Source organism: Micromesistius poutassou (genome assembly GCF_964030765.1).
Source record: "Micromesistius poutassou genome assembly, chromosome: 12".
NCBI lineage: Eukaryota > Metazoa > Chordata > Actinopteri > Gadiformes > Gadidae > Micromesistius > Micromesistius poutassou.
In genome coordinates, this window is record NC_140282.1 from 3,116,726 (window position 1) to 3,134,274 (window position 17,549).

The following is a 17,549-nucleotide window of genomic DNA, read 5'->3' on the forward strand; positions in this document are numbered from 1 at the left end:
CCGGTTAACAACGCCCAGCACGAATTCGTCATCCGGGTTAACCTCGCCCACGTGGTTGGCATACATTATTTTGTCAATAAAATAAAATATAAAATATACGTTCTTTTGAGTGATCATAAAAATAAAAAAAAACTCGAGTGGCTTTGCGATTCTGTTCAGCTTACTTGACACAGCAGGGAAATATACCTTTGGTCTTTCATCGGTATGATTCTCAAAAATATTGCCACGTGTAGTGTAATGTGTCTTTATAATAGTAAATTAATTGTACGCCACAAGAAAATGTCGGAATAGGCCTAATTATGAGTAATTTTACTGCATGAAAACATTCAGGAATAGATTTGTTTCCGGTATCTGAAATATCTTTATTCAATTCAGTGACTCGTCAACAGATTCATATTCTATGCTCAGTCAGTGCTATACCATCATAATCATCACCTTTTTTTCCCCTTAACAAAGCATTCTAGTGTGTTAACTCAAATCTTCTACAGATTAGTTATTTTATTCAAAAGGTTGGATGTTTAAATACCATGAATAAAAAACCCAAAACAAAACAACCTGACCACAAACTGCTGCTATAGCCAATCACACAATCACCTACCAACATGCCTGGGAATCAAACCCCTTTCATTCACCTCCCTTTAATCCCTTTCCCTCATTCCTAGAGTACACTTTCCCTTTGCCATCCTGTTTGATATTCCCTCCCCAACTCATCCCCCGGCGACTCCGAGGTCTTCATCACTCGTGTGTGAGGGCCAGTCGAGGCGGCGGCGGCGGCGGCGGCGGCGGCGGCGTCCGTCCCTCAGAACTCCTCCTCGGCGTGGCGGCAACGCGATTGCTTCAGCAGCGACAGGCGGGCCAGCACCTCGCTCAGCGGCAGTTCGCCGTGGACCTTGTTGTCCCTTGTCCGTACGTTGACGCTGTTAGTCATCTTCTCCTTCTCCCCGACCACTGCCAAGGCACGAGGGGACACGACAACAACAGAAACGGTGTGAGATGACCGTGCTGCTCCAGACACAGCTAGCACAACACAGGCCTCCCCCCCTCACCCCCGCTCAGCTCAGCTCAGCTCAGCTCAGTGGAAGCCACTTGTCAGGCTTGGGGAAGAGAGATTCAGTTGAGTCTCCATGAGAACTGGATTCTGCCACGTAGGAAAGCCTTCACTGGCTTTCCTACGTGGAAAGCCAGTGTAGCTGGCCCCCCCTGGCTGATTGGCAGCTGGCTCAAGGCCGGGTTTCTGTGTTATGCTGTCATAATGATTACTGCGCTGCGGTATGTGGCTCAGGAGGTAGAGCGGGGTTAGCTGGTAACAGGAAGGTTGCTAGTTCGAGGTGTCCCTGAGCGAGATCTGATACATTGCAACCTTTAGTCTTATGTTACACTTTTAAAACTTCTAAGATCAGCTCTTTATTTATTTATAAATTATTTATATACCACTGTATATTTGTATACAGTGGTAACTATGCCTTGTGTTTCTTATCAGTCAGTAACTAACACAATTGTCTTGTCGTATGTTGCAACTAAGCTTGTCCTGTGTAAATGTTGCTGCTTTACGTGTGTCTTCAATTGCCCCTTGGGGACAAATAAAGTTTTTTGAATTTGAATTTGAATTTGAGACGCCTCACCCTAACCGCTCCCAATGGTCTGGCTGTCGCCTGGCATGGTTGACTCCGCCGTTGGTGTGTGATTGTGTGCATGAATGGGTGAATGTTAGGCAACGGAAAGGACTGTATAAATACAGTCCATTTATCTCACTGTGAACCACCCTCAGCCCCTCCGTATTTATTGGTGTACGGAGAGGATGAGGGCATGCTGCTTGAGGATATCCAGTAATGAGAATGCTTACCCAGTATGAAGTTGTACTGGGCCAACTGGGCATTGCGGATCTTCTTGTTGAGAAGGCAACTGGAGTCCAAGTCAGCTTCCGCCATGAAGCCTGCTTCAACAAACTGCTTACAAGTCTGAAAGGAAGAAGCACTGCTCATGAGCACCAGGTCAGACCGACAGACCGACAACGAGGATGCAGAGAAGAACCAGATTCAAATCAGGAGAACTACTTCAAGAAGATGTCAATGAATGCTGTGGCAACAGATACACTATTGACTGTTTGTGGTGCTGCAAACGGAAACAACTCTCTAGAGCTCAGAGGTACGAGATACATTTAGTCATCATGATAATCAGAGGGGGATTTAAACATTGTAAAGTCAGCATCTTCAGTAGGGGAATTAAATCAAGCTATATGCCAATTTACGGCACTACGACAGATTTATTTTTCTGTATATTGTGAAACTAATATGGTGAAACATCTGATGGGGCCTCTTGTGAAATTATTCATCATGAATAATACTATTTAACCATTCATAACATCTAATCATCGCCTCTTCTTTCTCATCCAACAGCTGAAGCAGGGAGCAGGAATCGACGAATCAACGAGTGTGTCGGGCTCACCTTCTTGGCGTAGTCCTCACAGGACGGGTTGACGGGCACAAACATCACCTGCCGCGGAGACAGCCACAGCGGCCTGGAGGAGGGTTAACAGGGACTGCGTATCAGGGAGACGCACCACGGCACAGGGGCACGCTGACTAAAGCATAGACGGCTACAAAGGTGTTGTGTTATAGATTCATGAGCCATGAGGTGTTATGTCGTTAATGAGGGGAGACGCTGGCGGTTGCATACCCCATCAGCAACTAAGTGTGCGTGTGTGCGTGCGTGCGTTCAGCCCTTGTGATATTTCCCTTTCTCTCATAACAATGATGAGGGAAAGGAAAGGAAAGCCTATACGAACGATGCGCCGATAACCTGCATTTCAACCTTTGCATCACTCATTTTCTAAGACATCCATTTACCTCTGCGCCTGATGCAGTCACCCATATATTCCAGCTCAATAGCATTTGTGTGCGATAACAAACACCAACAGTGAAATATACACCTGCACTGCACTTATATTACATCAGCTATCGCCTTGCTTCAACATCCATGGAAATTCTTTGTATGAAGAATAAAATGCAGGCATTGTGCCTCTCGGACGACGAGACGGAGGGAGGCGACCTAAGCACCTCTTTCTTTTACCTAATGAGCTGCACTCAGGAGGACGCTTTCATTATCGTTATGATCAGCTATTTGAGATAAAAGCTGCAATGAAATAATTGCCTTTAATTGAGCAAATTGAGTCATTAGTATTATGACTACTTCAACTCTTCATCAAGGCACCCATATGGCTGGGATGGGGTCACTAATAATCTCAGATCCGGCAAATTAACGACAGCTCCTGGGCCGGGAACCAAAAGTGCAAAGGGCGGAGTTACGCAGTGTTTCCTGTTTTGTTACAGAGATGTGGCACTTAATGTACGCACCTATTGTATGTTGTACGTCCTGGCACTTACAAATAATAAGCATTGTGTGTAGCCTCTTATCCTAGCTAAATTTGTTGTATACGGGGAATGGGTTGACCTAGTTTCATGACTATCCTTACTCTACTGACAGCGATAAATCGTTGTTTCTCTTTCTTCTGACAAATTTACTTATTGTAAGTCGATTTGGATAAAAGCGTCTGCTGAATGCCCTGAAAGTAAATGTGAATGTAATGTAGATGTGATGTCAATGTAAATGTACCATTTCCCTGCGTAGTTCTCAGTGAGGATGGCTATCATCCTCTCCACGGATCCCAGGATGGCGCGGTGGATGATGACCGGCCGGGCTTTGTCCTCGCCGTCCTTCCTGTAGACGACAGAGAGGCTCACGGAATCAGCTCCCCTCTAAAAGCAGTGTTGAAAACTCGACCACCCGAGTTGAAACTGTTGACCATGTTCCGATTTCGATTTTCTTGGTTATATTCGTAATTATGTTCCTGAAATGAAATTTATTAAGTTAATTACGAGATTATAATGAATGAATCTTTTCTTAATTATACGCCCATGTCCATATCTATGATCAATCAGTTACTCTTTAAATAGGAATTTGTCCCTGGATTTAACGATGCATCACCACACATGCAAACACCAGTGTTTTGCTAACACTTCCAAAGTGACTAAATATGCCAGTCCTTATTTCATCATATACATGTCATTGAATCAATAACCAAGCTGAATTAACCGTTAATTCATGATGAACACATGTATCAGAGTACATTCTACCCACTTTGCCTCCATCTACTAAAAGCAGTATGACCTGTTCATAAAGAACATCCACTGTGTCTCCATGTGTACTTTGTTGAATCTGCTCAATGCTTCTTCTGAGAGATCTTGCCTGAGAGATTCAGTCTTCCTTGCTAGTCGAGTCTTGCAGAGTTCATATAGCGTTCCATTACTCTTTCCAGGTAGAGTCTACCTGGAGGAACAAGTCAGCTGAGATCAAATGAGTCCACACACACACCGGTGGGGACCTGTCAGGGCCTTCCAGGGAAGAAGAGAAGCCCCTGGCATCCTCAGATGAATAAAGAAATGTTACACTGACTCATCCGATTTGAGTGGTTTTGTGTTTGGAAAAATGCAACCCATCCGATTTTTTCTCTAGGGAGAATATCCTCCATCCAGGGTATTCCATCTCCTTGATTGAATGCCCTGATCATTTAAAGCTCACCCCACACTACAAGAGATATCCGGCCCGATTTGCCCCTTACGACAATCAGGGTGGCGTTCCCATGGCAGCCGAATCTGGATGAAAATCGGCCAAGATTATCCTGTCTGCCGTAGTGTTCTAAGATATAAACTCATCAACTCCAAGAGCACCCGATCCCAAAATCGGGGTTATCCAACATGATAGATATTTTCGGAATGTTGAGTGAAGGGCAATTTCCACCAGAACCGCCACGGAACTGTCACGGAAGCGGCACAGCAATAAAACGTTTGCCGAAGACATTAGAAACCATTATAGTCAATGTAGGCTATTCCACTGGATACGGCAGCGGCACAGCACGGAACTGTCACCTAACCGGCACTTTGTTTACGATACTTTTTTTGAAAGTTGCCGGTTCGCAGCCGTGTGTCAGAACACTTCTACAGCCATTCAGTTTGCATTTGCTCAGGAATATTCATGAGCTCACATCGACCCCTATGCAATTCACTAACGGTAATATTATAGAGTCTATCTATGGTATCAATAGCTAATCAGTGTCACCTTGCTAATGGTTGAATACTACAACAATAACGATGTAGGATTTGCTACAGACTCACAGACAGCATTACTTATTTTAATCTGAAAGCCTACCTGTTTTGAAAACAGTCCAACACACTACGCTTCGAATTCACCCAAGGCTGAATTAAAAGTAGGCCTACATGTTTTTCTAAATGTTGGTCATCAACGAGGTTGTAAAGTAGTAACTTCTGTCAAAGGCACAGGCACATCTGTCAAAATAAATGTTTTTTTCTTCCGACGTGTTTATGATCTTTATTCATTAATTGCGCCACGGCCGAACTGACGCGGATATTCTCTGATATTATGTAAGCATAAGCACTGCGGAAACAACAGCTGTCAAAAGACGCTGATCCATTTTCACTGTTGCTCTAGTTCTACAATTGTCTCGTGATGGATGACGTAGCCTCCACGGCCCTGCAGCGTGCAATTATCGGACCAGATTGTCCTGGACCTGTGGTTGGAATCTCATGTGTTTGTATTTACGATCAGAGAGCAACAAATGGGCTGAGATTCTCTTTATGTGTGTGGTGTACATCCAACTCAAAAATCTCTCAAGATTAAAAAATCTGAGATAGTACTGAGTTAGTGTGGAAGCTGGAGTAGTAAAATTATATTTTGCCTAAAGCGGAAAAATGGCCAGGGACGCCCCGTATTTATAGTGATAGTTAGTGATTATCATTTTTGGGAGGTCCAAAAGGCACGGTTCTCCACTGCCTCACACTCACTCTTCACCCAAGGTAGAGAATCCATGTGTTCAGGGGGTAGGGAGGGGGGAGAAAGAGGAGAGGGAGGGGGGAGAGAGAGGGAGGGTTAATGCGTTCAGGGGTGAGGGAGAGGGGAGAGAGAGATTGGAGGGTTCATGTGTGTTCAGTGCGACCGTGAGGTGACTCACCCCACAAAGTTCAGGTTGAAGCGGATTGGCAGCTGGAAGTCCAGCTGGATGGTGGCGCACTGGTGGTAGCGGCCAATCGCATCCTTGATCTGGATGTCGATCTGATTCGTTGACATAAACAAACACGCTGAACCTCAGAAAGGCCTGATTGAATCTCCCGTCGATTCGACTTTTAAAGAAGGTGTCGACTGAATGTCTCTCTATCGAAGATTCAAGCTCACCCTTTCAGTATAGTATAGTATAGAGTAGTATGGTATAGTAAAGCATAGATAAAGATCCATGTGCAGTAGGAGCGGCCCTACCTTGGGTCCGTAGAAGGCACCGTCCCCTGGGTTGAGTTTCCACGGCTCTCCAAACTCATTCAGGCTGTTCTCCAGTTGCTGAGAGACAAGGAGAGACAAGGAGAGACGTCAACATGAGACCAGGGCAGGGAGCACATCCATAAACACGCTCATGTCCGTTGGTTGGGTTGTTTACCTGGTGACTATACAACAGCAGCCAGCTGACCCAGAACCACACAAGCCAATACATTAGTGCTTTACATTCAGGGCGTTTAGCAGATGCATTTAGCAGATGCTTTTATCCAAAGCGACTTACAATAAGTGCAACAACAATATATATATATATACTGTATATATAAGAGAAACTGTATATATGAGAGATAGCAAGGATAAAACCTTACACGATGCTAAGCACTATTTTTAGTACGATAAGTGCGTACATTAAGTGCCAGGAAATACAACATACAATAAGTGCGTACATTAAGTGCCAGGATATGCAAACATACAATAAGTGCCTCATTTTTAGGAGAGTTAGGGAGGAGAAGGGGCAGTGGGGGGTAAGGGAGGAAGCTACACAGTGCTGCCTGCTTCCAAAACGTCTCAGAGGATAACCAAGGTGCAACACTCCTTCCAAGGTTTGAATCGGAGCAGGGCTAGGTGCGCCGTCACGCTCATTTGATGTGGCGGTCCAGTCGACCAATCAGGTGGCCCTGGTCTGAGCTCCCCCAGGTGTGACGTGGTGTTTACCTTCTCAGCCTGGTCCCACACGCCGATGTCCCCCAGGTACTTCTCCGGCCGGGTAGAGAGGTGCAGCTGGAAGGAGAAGCCGAACACGTCGTAGACGCAGCGCAGGAAGTCCAGGCAGCCCTTCATCTCAGACTCGATCTGCACACACGGGACCAATCATCCCACTGTCAATTGGCTGTGTTTAATAAAACAAAAACTATTTACTCAGCAGACTGACTTTCACTTCCAAAATCGAATGTATCCTTGAGACTGATTTCCTTATTAATGTGTATACTATTACTTAAGTAATAATGACGTTTTGGGTACATTTTGTGTCAAGATACTGTTCTTCAGAGAACAGGGGGGAGGGGATGGAGGGGTTTGAGTGATGGACCGATATATGGTCCGCGAATGCGTTTTTATACTTTTTTATTTATTTTACGGCCTCGTGGCTCACCTGCTCCATGGTGCAGAAGATGTGGGCGTCGTCCTGCTGGAAGCGGCGCACCCTGGTGAGGCCGGTGAGGGTCCCCGACAGCTCGTTCCGGTGCAGCACCCCGAAGTCGGCCAGCCGGAGGGGCAGCTCCCGCCAGGAGCGCGGCCGGTGGCTGAACATCAGGCTGGGGTGGGGGGGGGAGAGGAGGAGGACACTTTAATGGAGGGGGGGGGGGGGGGGGGCGGGGGTCTGAGACGGTCAGGGTCAGCTGGTTGATCAGAGATAAGGTGGTCCTTTATCAATAACTTTATCTAAAAGCATTTGACCGGAGTGCACACACGGTTACAGATTATGTTTCTCATGTAGACATCCACGAAGATCTCCTTTAACAGAAGAACAACTGCTGTGTCTTGCCCCCATTGTTCCCACAACATTCTATCGACATGTTTTTGACGCAGTGATCCTGATTTCAAGAGTTCATGAGTGGTTCCTTCTTTTCAGAATCGTGAGCAGTTTGTTGAAGCGGGCTTCAAGGCAGAAGCCGAGGTGGACTCCAGCTGTCTCTAAACAAATTTAGAGATTAACCGGCTGTTTCCCTGGCGACGTGAGAGGACCGGACTCATGCATGAGCAGCCCAGGAGAACAACATTACATGACTTCTGAAACAGGGCTTCCCCTCCATTATGTTATCACACTACACACAATAACAAATATTACAATATAGAGAACGAGATATCTTTCATTCTCTTTCCAGCCATCTCTCTCTATATCTATATCTAAATCTTTATGTCTATTTAATTATGTTACATATAACTTTACATCTCGTTTTGAGGGTTACATGGTCATTTGTCAGGGCTCGTGTGAGGAGGAGGAGGAGGAGGAGGCGGCGGCGGTACCAGTGTCCGGGACAGTTCATGGGCTTCAGGGCGAAGACGTCCTCCTCCACCGGGAAGGAGAACATGTTGTCGCTGTAGTGCTGCCAGTGGCCCGACGTCTCCCACAGCTTGCTGTTGTAGATGTTGGGCGAGGACACCTCCTGGAAGCCTCTCCTCCAGTACTCGTCCTGGAGGAGGAGACACCGTGGCAGAACCACATGATGGTCATTATCTATAATTGATAGTTGAGGACATGCATAGTTCCGTACAAACATCACCACAACATGATCCGCTACTGAGCTGGGGCGGCATTGGGGTGGCTCAGGAGGTAGGGTTGGGTTGGCTGGTAACCGGAAAGTTGCTAGTTCGATCCCACGCAAGTGTCGAGGTGTCCCAGAGCAAGACACCCTCGCCCTGACGGCTCCAGACGAGCTGGTTGACACCGCCGTCGGTGGGTGAATGTGTGCATGAACGGGTGAATGTGAGGCAGTATTGTAAAGCACTTTGAGTGGACCACTGCTTAGAAAAGCGCAGTATATAAATGCAGACCATTTTCCCCGTTGAACAGAGAGGACTGGTGTCCCGCTGCCTGGCAGCAGGGATGGAAACCCAGTCACAGTGTTTTCCTATAGATAGAGCGGTGGGGGCCTCCTCTCAGCCATTCATTATCCACGGCTGAGGAGCGCGACGCCACCGGCGGCGACTTCCCCCAGACCACTTAGGAGAGAGAGAGACTGAGTCACGCTGCAGGTCTGAGAGCCGAGCTACCAACTGCTCCGCTGGCACGGACGCAGTCCCGCGCCGGAGACCGGATGTTTACCGGGGCCCGCGGCCAGAGAGAAAACGCACACCGACTGGGGTGCGGCCGCCCGGGTAATCTGTTGGCTCGCTGTCCCGACCCCGCCCTGGTCGAACAAAAGGCTGGGAGCCGACGACGGCCGCACCTCGATGTGTCCGGACGATGACGCAGGAGGGGACACAGGGGCCTCTTGTGTACGGGTGTGTGAGGTGGTCCGTCTGTGTAGATGTGTGTACGGTGTGTGAGGGAGGGTCCGTCTGTAAAGACGGGGGTGAGGTGAGGTGAGGGTGAGGTGAGGGTGGTCTGTCTGTAAAATGTCAGTCCATTTGTATTCATTCAAATCTTCTCAAGAGTCCTTCACCTATTCTACTTCAACAGCCCAGATCTTAATGATAGAGAGACGCTGTACGCTCTGACTGCAAGGCCGATATGCATAACAATGGCAGGCGTCTTTAGAGCCTGCTGATGGAGGGTTCGCTCAGTGTGGGAGGCTGGGTGGAGAGCGCCTATTGTTGGCCTTATAAATATATAATGGTGTCTGCCCACCTCGGAGCCTCACCAGTGGTCCCACCAAGAGGAAAATCAAAGGGGTAATTATCAGGCAGACCTTAGTGTGCTCCTTTGTGATTGCACTGGTCAGCGCCACAATGTGCCAATCAGGAGGTGGGATGTAAGTTGTTCTACAAGTATTCAGTTTTCATCCTTCATAGAACCGACCGCAGGCGCCCAGGAGAAAGTCTGTTTAATATGCAGCGCCACACTTAAGAATTTCTATTAGGTTATTTTAAGAACATATTCTGAATAATATATTAAATTATGTTGAATATCAATATTCCTTATTTTATATTTCGCTTGTTTGTTAGCCATACGCACATACTTTACATACAAAAACATACAAATACAATACATACAAAACATTTAACAACACATGTTCGTAACTCAATGCCTTTTAACCAATTATTTTTACGGGTTATACGTCTTTTTATCTAAAAAGGTATGACAGCTAAGCTAAAACTTAAAAGCACATTTAAGTTTTATAAAAAATATTATCTAAATTTCCCTGATGTCCAGATAAACATGAACTTCATACGTCACTAGCACATCCCTGAAAGAACCTAAATTCACGTTTGTACTGAAGGTGCCACAAATTGAAAACCCTTACTTTCTTCTTTTCCACTGCAGTCATCACATTGGTGGGCAATTATTCACACTACAGCAATTAACCCCCCCCCCCCCCAATTAACCCAGGATTAGTCCCCCCCACCCCCCTCTTAATAATCTCGAGAGGGAAATAAAGGCGGATTCTAATATTTTGAGCACAAAGCAATGGGCAGTGGTGAGGTGTAATGATGATGATCCAGGGGCCAGGCGCCTGGAGCCTGGAGCTTACCCTGATGAACTCGGTGAGGGTGTTGTAGATGAAGGCCCCGCGTGGCAGGAAGAAACAGCTCCCTGGACTCAGGTCGTGGAAGAAGAACAGCTCCTGGTCCTGGGGGGAAGAAAAAGAAAAAGAGAGAGAGAGGGAGAGACAGAGACAGAGAGAGCAAAGAAAAGTCAGCCACCTCCGATTTACTTTACAGGCTCCTGGTGAAGTATAAGTAAGATACAAAAAACAGGAGGATAAAAATCTGATCCATTCAACCTGACCCTTTTGGTACGAGTATATATTACAAAGTTTAATGAAAGACAAAAGTGCTTTGTCTTTCGGTACCATGGAGAAATGGAAGAGATTGCTGCGCTAGCATGAATAACTCCTTTCACTTAATCCAATAGGGTATCTGCAGGTCAATGATATGGCTTAACACAAATCATTTGAATATAATTCGAGCTAGTCAATATATCAGTCCACACTCCACTTTATAACATATAGAAGTATCTTTAGATTGCAAGGAGGAAAAATGTCCAAGAAATGTTCTGGTTCCTAGTATTTTGACATCCAAGTCTTTGTTATAGACAGTATACAGTCTATTACTCCACCCGAGTCTTTCCATATATCCAAGCCTCTACGTACTGGAGTGTGTGTAATGTAACAGACAAGATGCTCAGATCTTCAGTCCAACCTGGTGGTGTCCCTGCCACCTCACTCTCTCTCTTACGCCGCCAGGAGTGAGCGGTTCAGTCTGGGGTGGAACGTGGAGCTCAAATGCGCGCTATTCAGAGCCAAGGTCTCCCGTGGCGACGAACCGGCCTGGGGAACCAGCTGGGCGCTCAGATGACTCACAGATGTCACGTACTGCGCCAGTTATTAGCGGGAGAACAGTGCCCCCTGCTGGTGTGATTCACCAACACAAGCAGTTGTTTGTTTTTTTAAAGGCGACGAAAACAAACACTGTTGGGGCGATGTTTGAGTTACACTGGCCGTGCTACAAGCGGCTGCAATTAGCACCTAAAAAAAGGAAACGGGGGACACACGCACTGAAATTAAACAACCACAACTGAACCAAAAAACAAGTTCTGTTTGTGATTTGTTCGGATGAGTGCTCTCACATGTCATTTGCCATTGTTTAAAAGCTGTAATTTTCTTAACTATAGAGTTTGGCGTTCCACAAGACCTTAATGACAGCCTTTATCGACTTTATCCACTTTGTCGAAGCACAAAAATTAATACCTCACATATTCCTACAACCATTACATCACACCAAGTTGTGGGGGTCGGCCAGGAGTCAAACATCTGGATCAGGGAGAAACACGTTGCCAGCAGTACGATGGAACCAGCAGAAACATCAGAACCATGAGAACCCAACAATGGTACCATGGCCCTCCAGGGGACAGACCCCCCCTGAGGGGCCCCTCAGACCTGCACCTCTACCGCTCAGAACCCTCACCTTGCCGATCTTGCGGTGGTCTCGGTTCCTCGCCTCCTCCTGGAAGACCTCCCACTCCTTCAGCATCTTGGTGTCCGGGAAGGAGATGCCGTAGACCCGCTGGAGGGTCTCCATGTCCGCGCGGCCCTCCCAGTACGTGGCCGAGTTCTGGGGGGGCGGGGGGAGAGGCACCGTGGGCACTTTAACAAAGGTCATTGCTGGATGGATGACCTTTGACCTCCAGATAAGATATTTTAACATTTTAAATTAAACAAATATGTAGAAAGAAAAAGTGAAGAGTGAATACAATGACTAAACAAGGAATAAATAATTCCTTCTTTCGTCTACAAATGACCCTCTTAGTCCAGGAGGGTGGACAACATGTGCCTGTTAGAGTTTGTAGTGCTGGTAGGTTTATTAAAAACTACGATCAAGTAAACGGAGAAAGGAAATGCCAATTGGAGCAGAACAACTGTACCACATTTTCCGGTTTGTTTCGGCAAACAGAAAGCACCGCTGTGTGATTGCTTTGCAAATATTGCTTTTTGAAATGATTGCTCGGAAAGTGGGAGCCCCAATCGCACAAAGCTGCACAAGATTGCTGCGACATGCATTGTATGAAAATGAAAACAAATCACGCCGCGGCCACTGCTGCTGCACAGGAACCACATAATCACTCACAGGAGAGGCTCTATTCTAGGAACCGTTTCCCCACCGACCTTGTAGATCTTCAAGGCCTTGATCTTGCCGGTGTGCCTGACATGGGGGCCTCTGCACAGGTCGATCAGGGGCCCGCATCTACATGAGGAACACACACAGGCGGTCAGAGTGCTGGAGCAGCCAGCTGGACGTGTGCGTCTGCGTGGGAGGTCCACCTGCCTGTAGACCGTGGTGGTGGGCGTGGTCACTTTCTCGTTGAGGATGCGACACTTGAACTTGTTGTACTGCAAGAGAAAAGTGGTTTATTTTGGTCAATCGGTCTGGAGAATAAGTGCCCACTGGCAATCATACTCTGTCAAATACTCGCTCTGAAAACAGCGCTCTGATTGGAAAGAACTTGTGTTTGACATACTGCTGAGTACAAACTTGGCTACAGGAAAGTACTGACAAGATGATTGTTCACCAGGAGAACAATTCAGAAGAACAAATCTGTTGTTTTGGAATACTTCATCAAATAATTTGTGTACTGTCGAATGTATACAATTGCTTCCAAGTATCTGTAACATATAATGTACAGCGAGCTCTACTTTTCACTCGCTGTACATTATCTCTCTTATTAGACACTACATACGAAGAAAACAATAATTGGACACAACATATTCAATGTATTAAAAAAAAATCCTGTGTCCGATTGTACTGTTAGAATTGGACACAAAATATTCTATGTATTAAAAAAAAAAAAATCCTGTGTCCGATTCTACCGTTAGAAAAAGCGTGGATATCAACGGCCGGTTATTCATAGCAGTGGTCTGCTACACAGAAACAACATAGCGCTACATGCCGTCACTGACCAATCAGAATAGAGTATTCAACAAAGCTGTGTAATAAGTTCCATACATTACATCAATGGTTGAGCGTATCTCTTGGTGGGCGTTCTCACCTTGAACATCTCCAGCAGGGTCTCCTTGCTGACCTCCAGCCTCTCGAACGGCTGCTTGTCCTTCACCACCGACTTGCAGAGAGTCTCCAGGGCTCCGAACTCTGTGCTGGACACGCCCCTGAGACCGCACACAGAACCACTCGTTAGAGAACTCTGTGCTGGACACGCCCCTGAGACCGCACACAGAACCACTCGTTAGAGAACTCTGTGCTGGACACGCCCCTGAGACCGCACACAGAATCACTCGTTGAAGCGTCCATGTCTCCTACTGCTGACAACCACTACTACTTAATGTTATTTTTCTTTTTGTGAACAATAATCCGGAGATTCTTTGTTTTCTGTAAGTGATGATCACTCATCTTGAAATCAAGAATGAAAGCCTAAAACTAAGCGTACACTAAAACGTCCTCCACAACCGTCCACACTTGCTTGATATTCGACAACTATAAAAAATAAATGATTTCCCTGCATTTGCCAAGCATAAAACCTGTATTCAAATCCCATGATTATACTTAATTAATACCTTAAATTTAATTAATTGATTGGCAATTTGAAAACTGAAAGTGAGTTCAAAGCGCAGGTATACATGTCTGTCTGTCCAGGAATATGTCCTAACAGAACAGGTCCTCACATCTCTCCATGTCCTAACAGAACAGGTACTCACATCTGTCCGTGTCCTAACAGAACTGGTACTCATGTCTGTCCGTGTCCTAACAGAACTAGTACTCACGCCTGTCCATCCATGAACATGTCGTAGTAGAAGCCATTCTCGATGGGGGGTCCGTAGCAGAGGCAGCCCCCGTAGAAGCGCTCCATTGCCTCCCCCAGGATGTGGGCACTGGAGTGCCAGTACACCTGCAGACCAGAGCGGACCGGATCAGATCAGACCAGACCAGACCCGGGGTCAGTCCAGCAGCCTATGATTGTATGTATTCCCTCATTCATATGCTAGTTTACATTACGGCTGCTGCAGCCTCTAAATGGCGCTAGGAATTGCATAACAATTGTCACAATTAAACAAACAAATTACACAAAGAAATAATAACGTCCAAACAAGTGTGAAGATGAAGTGTTAAACATTTAATCACAACCTGCATGAAGAAGCCAACACTCTGAATGGCTGCTGAATGTTAAAGACTAAAACTGTTCTGCGTGTGAAAGTCCAAAATAAGAAGCAGTCTTTTCGGGTTCGAGCCAGATGGAGCTCACCATGCGGCCAGTCTGCACTCGTAATGTGGTCGCGCTTTAAACAACAACAGGTTATACGCTAACCTGGTGGTTGACTTGGGAACGGGTAACTACTGACACAGTGGATAGGCCTACCTGGAGACACCAGTCCCTCTAACACACTCTCTCACTCTATATCACCCTCTCCCTATATCTCTATCACTCTATCACGCTAACCAGGGTTTGATGACTGTTCCGTCACCCGGGGATCAAACCCAGACCTTTACAGACCCGGAATTGACCCAGATAGTTGTGCGGTGCCCCCTCCCACGACCCGACACTCACTGCCTGGGCGTCTGGGCTGTCGAAGCGCAGGACCTCCAGAGAGCAGTCCGCCTCCAGGGGCCGGTCCAGGTCCCACAGCTCGCCGTTGACCCGGGAGATCACAGCGTTGTCCGCCAGGCCCTGACTGGGACACACACGGCCAGGTTACCGCCACACCAGAGCCCACCTCCACACCAGAGAAACAACCTCACACCAGAGACCACCCTCATACCAGCACACCAGTGACCACCGCCACACCAGAGACCACAGCTACACCATTTCAACATTTTCAGATTTACATTTCAACTACTTATATTTCATATTATGTCATATTTCTCTATTCTCTAGCTTTCAGAATGTAAACTTGCTCATGGTGTACTTTTTTTCTGAGTACCCCCTGCAGTACTCCAAAGTACCCATAGGGGTATGCGTACCCCCATTTGAGAACCACTGGCTTAGAGCAGCGCTACTGTCCTCATGGTTTCACTGACCTTGTTCTTACACCGCTTGTTGATCCCACCCTATACATAGCATCAAATCACTGGCTACTCATTTAGACCAATGACAAACAGCGATTGAAATAACCTGCGTGGGTCAGCCTGGTACCAGTCTTTGGTCTTGGCCACTCAAAGCGCTTTACAATATTGCCTCACATACATCCATTCATGCACCCATTCACACACCGACGGCGGTGTCAGCCACGCAGGGCGACAGCTGGCTCGTCAGGAGCGATCAGAGTGAGGCGTCCGGCTCAGGGACAGCTAGGAGGAGCCAGGGATCAAACTAGCAACCTTGCGGTTAGCAGCCAACCCGCTCTACCTCCTGAGCCACATGCCGTCCCAAAAAGAAGGCGGTCCCAGCAGCAGCAGCTCACCTGACCCCGCAGGCCAGCTGGTAGGGGGTGCTGGCCCAGGCCACGCCCTCCACCGTGCGTCCGTCCGGCAGCGCCACGGTGATGGGGCGGGCGTCGGCGGCGCGCCGGGCCAGCAGGGCGTCGCTCTCCGTCTTCAGCCGCTCGTACAGCGCCAGGCGCTCGGCGATGAAGGCGGGCGAGGGGCTCAGCTGAGAACCGGAGAACAGGAGAACAGCGTCAACACCAACCAGACCTTAAACCATTACCGCTCGCTCACGTCTGCTTGGTTCAACCGCCTCTGAGGAGAACTGCTCAGCTCTGGTTTATTACAAAGGATTGTCAGCATTAGCCTTTACATTTATATACCAGTTACATTCTCACACACAGGCCACCTTAGTGGAACCCCTGAGCAAGGTCCTCAGTGTGTGCTCAGTGTGGTGGATAATAGGAGTCCCACTACACTGTTTTGTGTACATATACACAAATACCATGCAATGCCTTGCTGAAATAACTTGAGTAGTAAAGAGATGAGGTTAGACAGGGTTAGGCTGGATGGTAGTGACAGAGGATGTATATGGGGGCAGATGCAGTGTGCTGGTCTAGTCACCTCTTTCAGACCTGCAGCACCCTGGCCCTTCTCCTGCTTCTTCTCCTTCTTCATCTTGTCACTCGGCTTTGCCTCGGAGGAGGTCACCTGCAACGAGCAGAGAGGGGGTTTCACCCATATGAGCGGTCTGAAACCATACTATATGTACCGTCATGGTCAATTCATTTGCACCACAATAGATGAGTTGACACTGTGTGTCCGTTTTATTCATCTTAATGGAGTTGTGACACAGTGGTCCGTCACTAGTTTCAGTACAGAGTTACTAATGTGCCTTACATCATAATAGATAGCACCAGACAGTTCAGCCATGGTTACCGCAGCTACCTGAGTCTTTGCGCGGCTGCTTGGTTCGGGTTTCTGATGTTCCTTGGGGGTACCGGGGGTAACGGGGCCTCCTGACGACTTCTTGCCCGCCGCCTCCAGCTGCCGCTCCGCCTGCAGACCCCTCCGGAGGTGCACCAGCCGGTACTTCAGCTTCTCGTTCTCCCCTCGCAGTCTCTCCAGCTCCGGCGTATCGACTGGAGCGCTGGGGACGTTCTTGGCCCCGATAAGTCCATCACGCAGTTGAATGATCTCCTGGGTGAGAAGCTGGATCTGATTCTCCTGGCAAGCCAAACGTGCTGCCATGCACTCCGCCATCTTTAAACTGCTGTCACTGTGTCATGGATGGAGAATTGCGCCCCCACGCATGTGGTCAACGTAGTCTAGATATGACCCGGGGTTTACCCCTGTACCCCAAGCGAATCTTTAACATGTTTGCAACGTGACGTTATACCTGAATATAATAATTTAAAAAGTAAAATTAACCTAACTGCACGCGTTTTCGGTTCGAACCTGTGTTCCTGTGAACCTTCAGCATCACTTGAATTAAAACGACATGCATCGGTCTTCAGATAGTGTAGTAGCGGGAGGCCGGCGGTAGGGGTCAGTCTACTTTACGCTCAGCGGGTTTGAACGTCAGCTGACGTGCAGAGCAAACGTTGTTATGTTCCTGCAACGCCGGGGGCTGCAGCTTCAGGACCGCACGCACAGGACCGCAGTGCTCGGGACGC

At 47.5% G+C, this 17,549-nt stretch overlaps 1 protein-coding gene across 1 annotated transcript; it reads right to left on the reverse strand.

Moving 5' to 3' along the window:
• Positions 1–347: 347 nt before the first annotated feature.
• tars3 (threonyl-tRNA synthetase 3) lies at positions 348–17,136 on the reverse strand (the record flags this gene model as incomplete). Its single annotated transcript, XM_084476123.1, has 19 exons — positions 348–948; positions 1,844–1,958; positions 2,446–2,518; positions 3,613–3,717; positions 6,026–6,126; positions 6,328–6,405; positions 7,054–7,191; positions 7,490–7,652; positions 8,365–8,531; positions 10,533–10,631; positions 11,968–12,114; positions 12,666–12,744; positions 12,826–12,890; positions 13,547–13,664; positions 14,277–14,401; positions 15,059–15,182; positions 15,912–16,099; positions 16,498–16,584; positions 16,822–17,136. 19 exons carry the CDS (start codon positions 17,134–17,136, stop codon positions 800–802), a joined length of 2,436 nt encoding a protein of 811 aa, XP_084332249.1. The 3' UTR covers positions 348–799.
• Positions 17,137–17,549: the final 413 nt, after the last annotated feature.